Source organism: Triturus cristatus, unplaced genomic scaffold, assembly GCF_964204655.1.
Source record: "Triturus cristatus unplaced genomic scaffold, aTriCri1.1 SCAFFOLD_168, whole genome shotgun sequence".
NCBI classification, from domain to species: Eukaryota; Metazoa; Chordata; class Amphibia; order Caudata; family Salamandridae; genus Triturus; species Triturus cristatus.
In genome coordinates, this window is record NW_028187305.1 from 251,607 (window position 1) to 264,809 (window position 13,203).

General features: G+C 48.8%; 1 protein-coding gene across 1 annotated transcript in view; it reads right to left on the reverse strand.

Moving 5' to 3' along the window:
- Window positions 1-3,714: 3,714 nt before the first annotated feature.
- Window positions 3,715-13,203, reverse strand: part of LOC146771976 (phosphoenolpyruvate carboxykinase [GTP], mitochondrial-like) — a 135,109-nt gene continuing 125,620 nt past the window's right edge. Inside the window, exon 10 of the mRNA XM_085640244.1 lies at window positions 3,715-4,526. Within this exon, the coding sequence (XP_085496370.1) occupies window positions 4,072-4,526 (455 nt within the window). The 3' untranslated portion in view covers window positions 3,715-4,071. The remainder of the gene's footprint in view (window positions 4,527-13,203) is intronic.

Consider the following 13,203-nt stretch of genomic DNA (forward strand, 5'->3'; position numbering starts at 1 on the left):
TGCCCCCGCTGCGTTCCAGTTCTTCTTAAACGAGGTATTGCGGGAGTACCTGGATCGTTTTGTAGTCGTTTACATTGACGACATCTTGATTTATTCCAACACCAATGAAGAACACGTTGATCATGTTCGTATGGTATTACAGGCCCTTCGAGAGCATTCCTTGTACTGCAAGATCACGAAATGTGAGTTCCACGTCACCACCGTAGAGTTCCTAGGGGTCATGCTCACCCCCTCGGGTCAGATCATGGCCGAAAGAAAGGTGAAGGCCATCCTGGACTGGCCTCGTCCTAGCTCCGTGAAGGAAATCCAGAGTCTCTTAGGATTCGCCAATTTCTACCGTCGATTTATTCGTCGGTTTTCGGATTTGGTAACCCCCTTAACCCGGTTGACCAGAAAACAGGAACCATTCGAGTGGACGGCAGACACCCAAAAGGCTTTTGACAGTCTCAAAACCGCATTCACCACAGCTCCAGTCCTTCGACACGCCAACCCGTCTTTGCCGTTTGTAGTGGAGGCCGATGCTTCGGACGTGGCATTGGGCGCGGTCCTGTCTCAAAGACACGAAGAGACCGGATGTATGCATCCTATAGCATTCATGTCACGAAAATTCAATCCCGCAGAGCGGAATTACACCATCGCAGAGAAAGAACTATTGGCGATTAAAGAAGCGTTTCTTGAATGGAGACATTGGCTGATGGGGGCGAGTCATCAAGTAACGGTGTATACCGATCATCGAAATTTGCAATTTATGCGGGCAGCTCGACATCTAACCCCTCGACAACTTAGGTGGATGCTTTTCTTTGCTGAGTATCATTTCGTGGTCACATTTCGCCCAGGGATCCAGAACAAGAAAGCAGATGCCCTGACGAGACAAGACCTCTCGCTCCCAGATACATGTCCCACTGAAAACTCCATAATTGAACCCAGTAGGGTGTTAGGTGCTGTTCGCACTGATGAGTTCTTACAAGAAATACGTCAAGGAATTTGCTCCTTCAAGTGGAAAGACTGGATCAAGAGCCATCCGGAATGGCGAATGAGGCAAGGACTCCCGGTAAAAAACCAACAAGTGCTGCTTCCTACCCAGAGATTACGCAAGATCGCGTTCTCATGGTGCCACGATCTTCCCTGGGCCGGGCATCTAGGAGGCATGAAAACCCTGGAGAAAATACTACGACAGTTCTGGTGGCCAACGGTGCGCCCCGACGTTCTAACTTGGGTGAAAGAATGCGCAAAATGCGCACAGATGAAGGTAGATCACCGGAAAATGCCAGGACCACTACAAATCATGCCCACACCAAAGATCCCATGGGAAAGGATTTCGGTGGATTTCGTGGTTGGATTGCCAGCAGATCAAGGCAACACAGCCATAATAGTAGTGGTCGATTTCTTGACAAAAATGGGTCACTTCATCGCCTGCAGACAAGCACCCACGGCCAGCCAATTGGCCAAGCTGTTGTTAATCAACATAGTACGTCTTCACGGCCTGCCCACAGACATTGTTTCGGACAGAGGGGCTCAATTTACCGCAGGGTTCTGGAGAACATGGTGTTCTGAGCTACAGGTATCTTCGTCCCTGTCCACCAGCTTCCATCCTCAGACGGATGGCCAAACTGAACGTCTGAATCAAACACTCAAGCAATACCTCAGATGTTACGTAGCGGAAAACACCGACGAATGGGTCAATTGGCTATGGATTGCTGAGATAGCATACAATAGCGCAATTCATTCATCCACAAAACACTCTCCATTCTACAGCACGTATGGGTTTCACCCCCGATTCTCCCCCTTGATCCTTCCTAGTACACAAGTCCGCTTTCCCGATGTTCGAGAGAAGTTGTTACACATGCGGAAAACGCTCATCCAGACAAGAAACAACTTAATCCAAGCAAAAAAGAAGTATAAAGAACAGGCGGATAAGCACAGAAGGGCTACTCCGAGGTACAGGCAGGGGGAGTGGGTATGGCTGGCCACAAAACATATACGGTTTAAGAAACTTAGTATATTCCATCCTAAATACATAGGTCCGTATCAAGTTGTGAAACACATAAATCCTGTGGCAATCAAACTCAAACTTCCCTCACATATGCGCCTCCATCCAGTATTCCATGTCTCCCTTCTGAAACCTGTGCAGGGAAAGATACAGAAAAGGCCAGGTCCTGTGCTAATAAAAGGGGAGCCGGAATATGTAGTGCAGGGAATACGAGACGCTAAGAGGGTTCGTGGCAAACTATGGTACCTAATCGCATGGAAAGGGTATGGCCCAGAGGAAAACTCCTGGGAGCCCAAGGATGCGGTTCACGCACCCAAGTTGATTGCCCGGTTTTATAGACTCCATCCGAATGCTCCACGTGACAGCTAGCGTCTTCTGGGAAGGGGAATGTCCTGTCACGATTCCTGGCCGGGTGTTACGCTAGCTGTACGCGCGTATTGCCGGCCAGGAACTACATTCCCCAGAATGCCCAGAGTGACGCGACGTGCGCCAGCAAGGGCGGAGCCGGAACCAAGAAGCAGGATACAAAGCGGCAGAGCCCCGGGCGGCGTTGCCGATTATTCCTCCATAGCGGTCTGCTCCTGTGGCGGAGAGAAAGTCTTCACCTCCGTGGTAGCGGTAAGAGGGTTCTGGAGTCTTTACTCACGGAACCGCCATTCTATAGCCTTGGTCCGTCATTCGGACAACCCAAGTCCTGTGATCTCCTCTGTTGGCCGTAACGAGCTTCCCAGCCGTTACATGCAGAGGGGAGTCGTCGCCCGTAGTGGCGCGTGGGTTACCTGCTCCCTGTTGGAAAAAGGCCGACTCGTGGTCCTTTATTGCAGGGAGGGTATAGTGCCCGCGAGCTAACTTTCAGTCACGTCTAAGCAGTTGTTGGAGAGCGTGCTGTGTGCCGTGTCTTTCGTACTTTTGAAAGAGACACGCAGTCTCGCATAAGCAGTTGTTGGAGAGCGTGCAGTGTGCAGTGTCTTTCGTACTTTTGATAGAGACACGCAGTCAAGTATAAACAGTTGTTTGGAGAGCGTGCAGTGTGCGGTGCCTTTCGTACTTTGGGAAGTACAGTACACAACAGAGCGAACGCTCATCGCAGTGAGTGTGGGTGTGTGAATTGACTTGAGGGAGGATCAAACACACCTCCATATTTTTCCGTCCTCCTCACTTTGACTTTGAGAATATAGAAAGAGGGTGCGGGGCCCTTAGCCACGCAACTGTTGTGATCTGAGGAGGCAACCTCAGAGTTCACTTATTTAACTGTTGCTCCAGGTGGGGCATTCTACAGTCAACAACGTGTTCCGATATGTGTTCCATGGTGGAGCACTTTATTGTGCAGTAGTTGTGTTTTCTCATTTTCTTCATTTGCCTATGTGTATGTGTTGCACGTTGCCTTTCTTTTCTTTACAGGTCTCCCTCCCAGCAGTCCCCATCCTTTCCTTCCCCCGCTCAATTGCCCCAAGAGTCTGTGTATTCTACATGCGCCAGACTTGGGTCGATTCAGAGGTGGGCCCCCATAGAGCATCGACACAGCCCTGAGGACTCGGATTTGGAAGGCTCGACAGTGGGTGCTCCCAAAGAGTTAAACTCCTAAATATAGTAATGTGGTTATTCAACTGGAGTGCAACATAACCTTAGTCTCTTGGATACCTTGCTAAATGAATGAGCCACACTGATTTTCCTTAGTGACCAGTTATTGCAATAGGACAGAAGAACAAACCTCCAACATTTTTCGCAAACAGACTTGAGTCTAGTAATCCAAACTCACAGCATAGTTCTTTATTTTTCCTCAACAAGTACAGAAAACACACTTCCCTCAATTTATTTCTGTACAAAGAGAGTTAAAAGGCAAAAAACACCGAAAAGACCAAACCCAATCCCTATTTCCCTCCCCTTCCTCCCCACAGAAAGCTGTCTATGGTTCATGATGAAGAGTGTCTTCCCTGAAAAATAATCAGATTTTTGTCCTTAAAAAATCATGTAAACAATGGAATGTTTCACAGTTTCACCCCTTGTAGGAGTGTAACCATTACTCCCTCACTAACAGAGCAGCCAGGCAGTAAAGACTTGCACCTTCTTCCTTTAGACACTCACATCTTCTTCACCCGTTCCTCCAGCGCGTCCAGCTCACTAACTACCTCACCAGGCAAGTATTGGTTCACCTGTTCAGTCAGGTAGTGCCTGGCCTCGCCTACCTCCTGCTCCCAGAATCCCTTGGGTAGGGAGAAGAGCTCATTTGTATCAATTGGGGGCAGCCCTTGCAAGTCCAGTGCTCCTTCTGCAGGCACATAACCAATGGGTGTAACCCGGGCACCAGGTTCGCCATCCACACGTCGGAAGATCCAGTCCAGGACTCGCGAGTTCTCCCCAAAGCCGGGCCACAGGAAGTTGTTTTGGGAGTCCTTTCTGAACCAGTTGACGTGGAAGATCTTGGGAAGGTGGACAGATGGACGGTTCTGCATGCTCAGCCAGTGTGATAAGTAGTGGCCAAAGTTGTATCCAAAGAATGGGCGCATGGCGAAGGGGTCATGCATGATGACTTTCCCTGGGAGACAAGAAAGAAGGGAAGACGGTAAACAGCTGTATATTTTGGGTAACGTTGCCAAGTCCTTATAGACACCATGTTGGGTCAGACTCACATAGTTCTTAGAGACCGTTTGAGTTGTGGCTCTCACAGACCCCAACTAGGAAAAAGCTCTCAAAGACACTACATCCGGTGTGTCTCTCCTAATGATAACATGGTGGCTTTGCTACCATATATCTCAAAAACACCATTCTGAGTGGGCCACTCCGAGACTCCTTAGGGGCGCTGTTACAAAGTTCTTAGACTTCATTGTTTAATAAACTGTTTTACTAGCTATTCATGTACCAATCAACAGGAGAAGAAAATGCCAGGGGGCATGGAACAGTGACATCCCCCCATTTGCGAGTACCAAGCACATTAGTCCTATCTGTACGTAAAAGTGGATTGAAGTAGGTTATTAAGTAAAGAAGTCCAAAGCAATTGTAGCATGAAGTTGATTTATTGAGGGAAGTTATATTTAATAGCACCCCACCAGAAGCATGTTGGCATCAGCTCAGGCCTAGCCATTCTGAGCTCCTCCGTCTGATTGGTGGCATCTACTGCACACCAGGGTTCACCATCACCTCACAGACACCATAGACACAGAGAGCAGACATTAGATACACAGCATATAAAACTGGATATAACAAAGTGCAACATAGCAAGAACAATTACTACATTTATAAACACAATGGAGTGCATTAGTTGGAGGCATCTCGATATTGTTCGTTTCCCACCATTTGCTGTGCTTCTGTGGGTGGCTCTGAGCCTCATTTATTGTTTTGTCTAGCTTTCTGCACCTGTCTATCCCTGCTTAAGCAGGCTTAGAGCTTCCGCCTCCCTCCTGTGCCGATCAGTCTCCCTTTTAGCGTCTTTCAAGTCTAGGTCCCTAAAAGTAAGGCAACATCTGTTTAAATCCATTTAATCTAGACCGTTTAGTAGCACAAGGGGGGCTGGGGCTTGAGGACTGCTCGGTGCCCTAATATGCTGACAGTAACTCCAGCACTGCATCCCAGAAGCCCCTAATGAAAGTCACCATTCGCTGACATTTCATACATGTTGGGCGGGGGGAGATGGGGTGGGAGGGGCGAGGGGGTTTGTTGCGAGAGAGTATCTACCAATATTCCAGAGTCTTATTCTTGTGAAGTATGCATGGCGTGAATATTTAAATTGCATAAGCTTGTAGGCTGACGATATGGCTATTGGGCTAGGGGCCATCAGTGCAGTAAGCCGCTCCACTACATCCAAGGGTCCAACGTAAGCCTCCTATGCCTCTATTAGTACTGAGAAGGTGCCTGGCGTATGCATCACCACTGCTTTAAACATTCACATTATCTTTTTATCTGCGAGTTTAGACATGGTGAGTTTCACCACTAATGGGTGGATTGGGGGAGCTCCTCAAGAATGGTTTGGTAGAGTGTTAGTGCATGGCGGAGCTGTAAGCAGCAGAAGAACTGGGGCTATAAAAGTCCAAACTCCTTCCTCACGGTTGGGAATGAATTTGTAGACTTACAATTGACCACAATCCCTATTATAAAGATGTCAAGTACACCCCAGCCCTGGAATCCCTCAACAGCTGCAACACTATGTTGGGAGTATCCCTGCACAGGGATGGGTTTCTCTGGTTAGCTTATTTGTCCACCCCAGGGCATGCAAGGTGTCTCTCCTTCTTACCAGTACTATCTTAGTGGCTGGTAGATCATCACTGCTGACACCCACCCCACCCAGCCCCCACAGATGTCATGTATAGGTGTTATTCCATTCATCACTCAAAGCTCGCTCAGAGTATTCCACGGTAACAAACATACAGTCAGTCATGACCGCTAAGTAAAACGCTTGGTAGTATGCCATAAAATCTGCCATGCCTGGATCCTCGTCAAAGACCGATTTACAATACCAGGTCAGTTCCAATCTGGCAGCTTGACTATTCCATAGACCCCCTGTCAAAAGAGAAGAGTTCGGGCCGGTTCGCCCAAGAATCAGGACATGCCAGAAAGGGCCCAGTAGTTTATACCACCCTACTGGCCCCATTGGGGGCAGAACTCCCCCACCCCGAAGTCTGGTGGTAACTGGAGGCGGGAGTTACCCGCAGTAAGCCCTGGCATCCTTATGAGCCTCCAACCCAGGAGACTACCCAGAAGTCTTTGTGTCCCCCTTTCCGGGGGACGACTGGAGAATTTGCCCCGAATCTTTCCCGGGAGCTGGCAGAAAGCACACTGATGCCAGGGATATTTCTTAAAGAAATAATGGGATGGGGGCTGTCTTGACATCATATACCCCTAACATTATTTGATCCCCCATGAGGACCAGAGCATTCCCATGGCAAGCAAAAGGAAATCTGCATTCTTTTAGGCGTAGTTTTGGCATATGGTTTTCACAATTGAGCTAAATCCCAATTTCCCGTCACTTGCCATGCTGAATGGCAGCACTATTCGGACTCTGGGTCAGCCAACAACCAGGAAACCGTTCTGAATTTAGACATTTCTGAAAACTAAACACCCAATGGAGTCCAGGTTGGTGCGACTTGCATGGCTCCCACTAAGTTTTCTTACTCAGAATGCCATGGAAACCCCAAACTTTGGGTAAAATCACCTATTTCCCTGACATTTCTTTGAGAGAAACTTCCGGAATATGTAGTGTTCCACAAGTTCCTATCACCATGCGTTTCCACACTTCTCCTGATAAAAATGGTACCCTCACTTCTCTAAGCAATCATAACAGGAGCGGATCAAACCAGAGACCATGCACTTTGCATGGTCTCTAATTTGATCCATTCCGGTCACAGGTGCTAAATGTATCTGGTTGGCGGTTAAGCTCAGTGCTAGTCTCAGCCACAATGCAGCTATGGTATGCAAGGAAGACCTGGCCTGGATTCAGTCATATGAGGGCAAAAATGTGCTCCCATTTCAGATTATTAAAGTCTTGTCAAAGTCTATCTGAAGGACTGCTAGTACCAGGCCATGGTTATAGTGCTGTTAGTCGTGATATGCATTGACTTTTGTGACATCACATATATTATAGCTTCAACATAAATGAAATTGTCGCAGCAGTTGACTGGACACTCAGGTTTACGCACTGTGGTTATGTCCACCTCAATGGAGTCTTGCGGTATCTAACCCAATTCCCTTGCAGCTGTGTGCGTGGTCAATAGATATGGTCCAGTATGCTGGAGTGTAACTTTACTAATTCTACGGAGAATCCATTAGTTCCCAGGGCTTTCTATGAGGACATTTGACCAATAGCGCCAGTCACCTTTTTCCTCGGTAATGGGGTAGTCAATAGGGTCGCTCGTCATGTCAGTGAGGCTCTTCAGTTAAAGATCTGCTACGGAGGCCTCAGGGTAACACTATTTGAGAGCGCCCTCCCTGCTAGAACTCAGTGATCCGGTTGCTGCTGGGTCTGTTACTCTCTGCCCTTCCGTATTTCAGGTGTATACGAAATGGTGTATATTTTCCTTTTTAGTCCCCAGTCCGTAGAATAAGTTTACAGTTTTATCATCTTGGTCGTAAAACTGGCTTTGGGCAATAACCACAGATTTTGGCCTCTCCTGTGAGAAGCTGTCGATACTGCAATTTGCCATTCTTAATCTCAAGCAGGAGCATCTCAGTGGCGTTGCTGTCTGTATAGTCCCTCCACGTTAAGGAGTACCAACTCTGCAGCACAGATTTCCTCCTGCTTGCCATGTTTTATTCTCAAGATGTAGTCTACAGCCCTGCCTCTCACTACGGATTAAAATGCTTTCCATAATATTGCTGGGGAATCAATGGAACCTTTGTTAAGTCAATGGAATTTCTCGGTTTCTTTTTGTAGGGCCATCCTAAGACTAGTGTTGCTAAGACTAGTGTTTTTTTAACCCCAAGCATTAAGTCGTTACATGTTGGTTTGCTGAACCTTGCCTCCCCTCCCTCTAGTCTTTAGCCAATTGGGGTGTACTTTGAGAGCCCTGTGGCTAAAATGTCTACCTCGGTTACCATTCTCACATTCAATAAAAAAAATTAAAAAAATAGAACTTAGAAATGGATCTATGCACTCTTGAAAAAAAGGTGTATTATTGGTTGTAGGCATGGCAGTGCTGCCATGCATAATGAATATGCTACTTACCAGTATGCATCTGTTCTTGGCATGTAGGGCTGCTGACATTCATATCTGTGCATAGATCGCCGCCTAGTGTTGGGTCCGGATGTTTGCACGTTGTTGTCCTGGAAGAGTCTTCGATTTATCCTGGGATAGGTGACTCCTCCCCTGGACTACAGTGCGCATGGGCATCCCCTCCATCCTCAGATTGTTTTTCGCCATTGTGGCAGTGATGGAGTAGATAAAGAAAAGTGATGACCATGCTTACAGTAATTCTGAGAGCTGCAGCTGCTACAGGCGCCGGGGAGGAGGGAGGGCGATATGAATGTCAGCAGCCCTACATGCCAAGAACAGATGCATACTGGTAAGTAGCATATTCAGTTCGAGGCATGTGGGCTGCTGAATTCATATCTGTGCATAGAATGTATAGCAGTGCCCTCTATTAGCGGCGGCTACCAGTGCCAGCTGCAGCGGTCTGAAAAAGGGTTTTGAGAACAGCCTGTCCTACAGCTGCCTGCTGTTTTGATTGCACATCTACACAATAGTGTTTGGTAAATGTGTGTGTGGTGGACCAGGTGGCTGCTCTACATATATCATGCAGGGGAATATTTCCTAGAAAAGCCATGGAGGCCCCTAACTTACGTGTTGAGTGGGCTCGTGGGGGAATAGTTAATGTGCGTTTTGCCTTTTGATAACAAATTTGAATACACTTAACTATCCTTCTGGCTATCCCTGCTTTGGAGATGGCGTTACCCTTGTGGTGTGGGGCAAAGGCAACGAAGAGTTGTTTTGTCTTCCTAAAGGGTTTAGTCCTGTCGATGTAGTACATGAGGGCCCTCCTTACGTCTAGTGTGTGGAGTGCTCGTTCCGCGACAGTTTGTGGGTTTTGGAAGAAAACGGGCAGTTCAATAGTTTGATTCATGTGGAACTGCGAGATTACCTTGGGCATGAATTTGGGGTTGGTACGTAGTACGACCCTGTTGGCGTGAACCTGTATAAATGGCTCTTGAACTGTTAGTGCCTGGAGTTCACTAACCCTTCTTAAAGAAGTGATTGCTACCAGGAAAGCTACTTTCCAGGTGAGGAATTGAATCTCGCATGAGTGTAGAGGTTCAAAGGGTGGACCCATCAGGCATGTGAGGACCAGGTTGAGGTTCCACATTGGAGCCGGTGGGTGGCTTGGTGGAATGACTCGTTTGAGTCCTTCAAAGAATGCTTTGATGGCAGGCACTCTGAATAGTGAGAGGTGCTGCCTGGTTTGCAGATAGGCTGAGATTGCGGTCAAATGGACACGTATAGAGGTGTACGCCAGATTGCATCGGTATAGGTGTAAGAGGTAACAAATGATGTTTTGGATGGATGCGTCCAGCGGGTTAATGTCATTATTACTGCAATAAATGACGAACCTTTTCCATTTGGCTGCATAGCAAGCTCTTGTAGTGGGTCTCCTGGCCTCCTTGATGATGTCCATACAGTCAGGTGGCAGGTTGAGGTAGCCAAACTCTAGGACTTCAGGAGCCAGATTGCCAGGTTCAGCTGTTGCGGATCTGGGTGCTGAATCTCTCCATGGTTCTGCGTCAAATGCGCGGGTTTGATCCGCAGCCTTTGATGCGGCACCACGGAAAGTTCGAGGAAGGTGGTGTACCATGGCTGGCGTGCCCACGTAGGAGCAACTAGGACGAGTGTCAGGGAGTGTTGTCTGAGTTTGCGAGCCACCAGCGGTATCAACGGCGCTGGGGGAAAAGCGTACGCAAATCTGCCGGACCAGTTCATCCATATCGCATTGCCCTGCGACTGCGGATGTGGGAACCTGGCGGCAAAGCTTTGGCATTTTGCGTTTTCGCTTGTGGCGAAGAGGTCTATCTCTGGATGACCCCACTGCTGGAAGTACGGTTGGAGTACTGATGGGTGTAACTCCCACTCGTGCATCTGGTGGCTGTGTCTGCTGAGCAGATCCGCCATCTGGTTGTCCTTGCCCGGGAGGTGCTCTGCAATGAGGAACATGTTCCTCTGAATGGCCCACTTCCACATGCTCTGAGCCAGATGAGACAACTGTGGAGAGTGTGTTCCTCCCTGCTTCTGTATGTAGTACATGGCAGTCATGTTGTCTGTCCGGATCAACACGACTTTGTTGCACAGATGTACTTTGAATGCCTTCATGGCCAGGAAGATTGCCATCAGTTCCAGAAGGTTGATGTGCATCTTCTTCTGTTGTGTCGTCCATAGTCCCTGCACTGTGTAGTGGAGTACATGAGCTCCCCATCCCTGGAGAGACGCGTCCGCTGTCAGTACTATTTGTGGAACAGGCTCTTGGAACGGTCGGCCCTTGCAAAGGTTTTGAGGATTCCACCAATGCAGAGAGTTGTATGCCCGACCGCTCACCAACACTAGGTCTTTCAACTGTCCTTGAGCCTGATTCCACTGACGTGCTAAGCACTCCTGAAGCGGGCGCATATGTAATCTCGCGTGTGGGACTATGAAAATGCAGGAGGCCATCATGCCTATCAACTGCATGAACACTCGTGCTGGAAGTGAGTGTTGGGGTTTGAACATGGAGATCAGCATTTGCATGCTGTTGATCCTCACTAAATTTGGCTGAGCTGTGGCCGCCAGAGTGTCTATAGTCGCACCTAGGTACTGTTGTACGTGTGCGGGCTGGAGATGGGATTTTGGGTAATTTAGTGAGAACCCCAGACTGTGAAGGAGGTGAATGGTGCGGGACATGTGGCTGGCACATTGCTGGGCTGACTTCGCTTGAACGAGCCAGTCGTCCAGGTAAGGGTAGACGTGTATGTGCTGCCTCCGTAGATGTGCCGCCACAGTAGCTAGGCACTTTGTAAACACCCTTGGTGCCGTTGTCACGCCGAAGGGAAGGACTCTGAATTGGTAGTGCTGTCCTTGAACAGTGAACCTGAGGTATTTTTTGTGTGATGGGTGAATGGGTATGTGGAAATACGCATCCTTGAGGTCCAGTGTGGCTAGAAAGTCTCCCTGCTTGAGCAGCGGGAGGACTTGCTGGAGAGTGAGCATGTGAAAATGCTCGGAAAGAATGTATCTGTTTAGGGGTCTCAGGTCTAATATAGGTCTGAGTGACCCGTCCTTCTTCGGTATTAAAAAGTACAGGGAGTACACCCCCGTACCTTGCTCGTGGACGGTTGCGACCTCTATTGCGCCTTTTAGAAGCATGCTTTGCACCTCCTGCTGTAAGAGCGTTAAGTGCTCTGAGGACATAGGACGGTTTCTTGGAGGAATTGTGGGTGGAGTGGAGGTTAGCTCTAGACAGTAACCATGTTTGACAATATCTTTGACCCACCTGTCCGTGGTGATGGAGTTCCACGTGGACAGGAACCTTTGTAGCCTTCCCCCGACAGGTGTTATGTGGTCGGGAGGAAGGGAGAGGGCGTCACTGCTTGTTCTTGGGGGAGGACCTGGTGTTGCCGTAGCCGCGTCCTCTTCCCTTTGTACTGGAGCCACGATATCCACCCCGGGTGTTTTTATCGTAGGTGGTTTGTGTATTGCCCTTGTTGTATGTCTGCTGCGACCCCTGTCCTCTACCTGCTCCTCTATTTCTGGGGAGACGAAAGGAGCTGCTCCGAAAGGACTGAGTCTGGAGAGCCCCCATGGACTTTGCGGTGTCCGTGTCCTTTTTTATTTTCTCAAGGGTGGTGTCAACCTCCGGTCCGAATAAATAGTCGGGGTTGACAGGCTGGTTGAGTATATTATTTTGCACCTCCGGTTTGAATCCGGAGATTCGCAACCAGGCATGTCATCGCAGCATGACGCTTGTGTTAATGGCCCTGGCAGCCGTGTCTGCGGCATCTAGTGCACACTTGATGGAAGCATTTGTGAGTAGCTGTCCCTCTCTGATAAGAATTTCTGCACCTTCTTTGTACTGGTCAGGGAGATGTTGGAGTAGTTGTTCCAATGTGTCATAGTGCGCTCTATCGTAGCGAGCGAGGAGCGCTTGAGTGTTGGCTATGCGCCATATGTTGGCAGCCTGGGCGGCAACTCGCTTGCCGGAGGTCTCTAGCACCTTGGACTCTTTGTCCGGGGGAGGAGCGTCACCTGTCGTCTGCGAGTGTGCCCTCTTGCGAGCATTCGCCACGACAATAGAGTCTAGTGGTAATTGGCCTCTGATGTAAGTAGGGTCCCCAGGCGCCGATCTGTATTTCTTATCGATCCTGGGGTTTATCACTCGTGCCCTGGTGGGTTCTTTGAAGATGTCCTTGGCTGGTTTGAGGACCCCTTTCAACATGGGCAGAGTTTTCACATGTCTTTCTGAGTATGCAAAGGTGTCCATAAGAAAGTCGTCCTCGATGGTGTCAGAGTGAAGCTGCACTCCATGATTATTTGCGGCACGTTCGATAAGAGCGTTGAACGCTGCAGTGTCCTCTGTGGGAGATTTTTTCGCCCCATAGAGTTGTGGGTCCTGTGCATCTAGAGGTGCACCTGGATCTACAGGGTCGCCCCAAGTTTGATCAGGGTCCTGTTGGTAATCAGGGTCTATGTCTCCGTGGTAGGGGACTTGGTCATCCATGTAATCCCCCAACACATCCGTGTCGGAGTGTGTCGGAGAGTATGATTG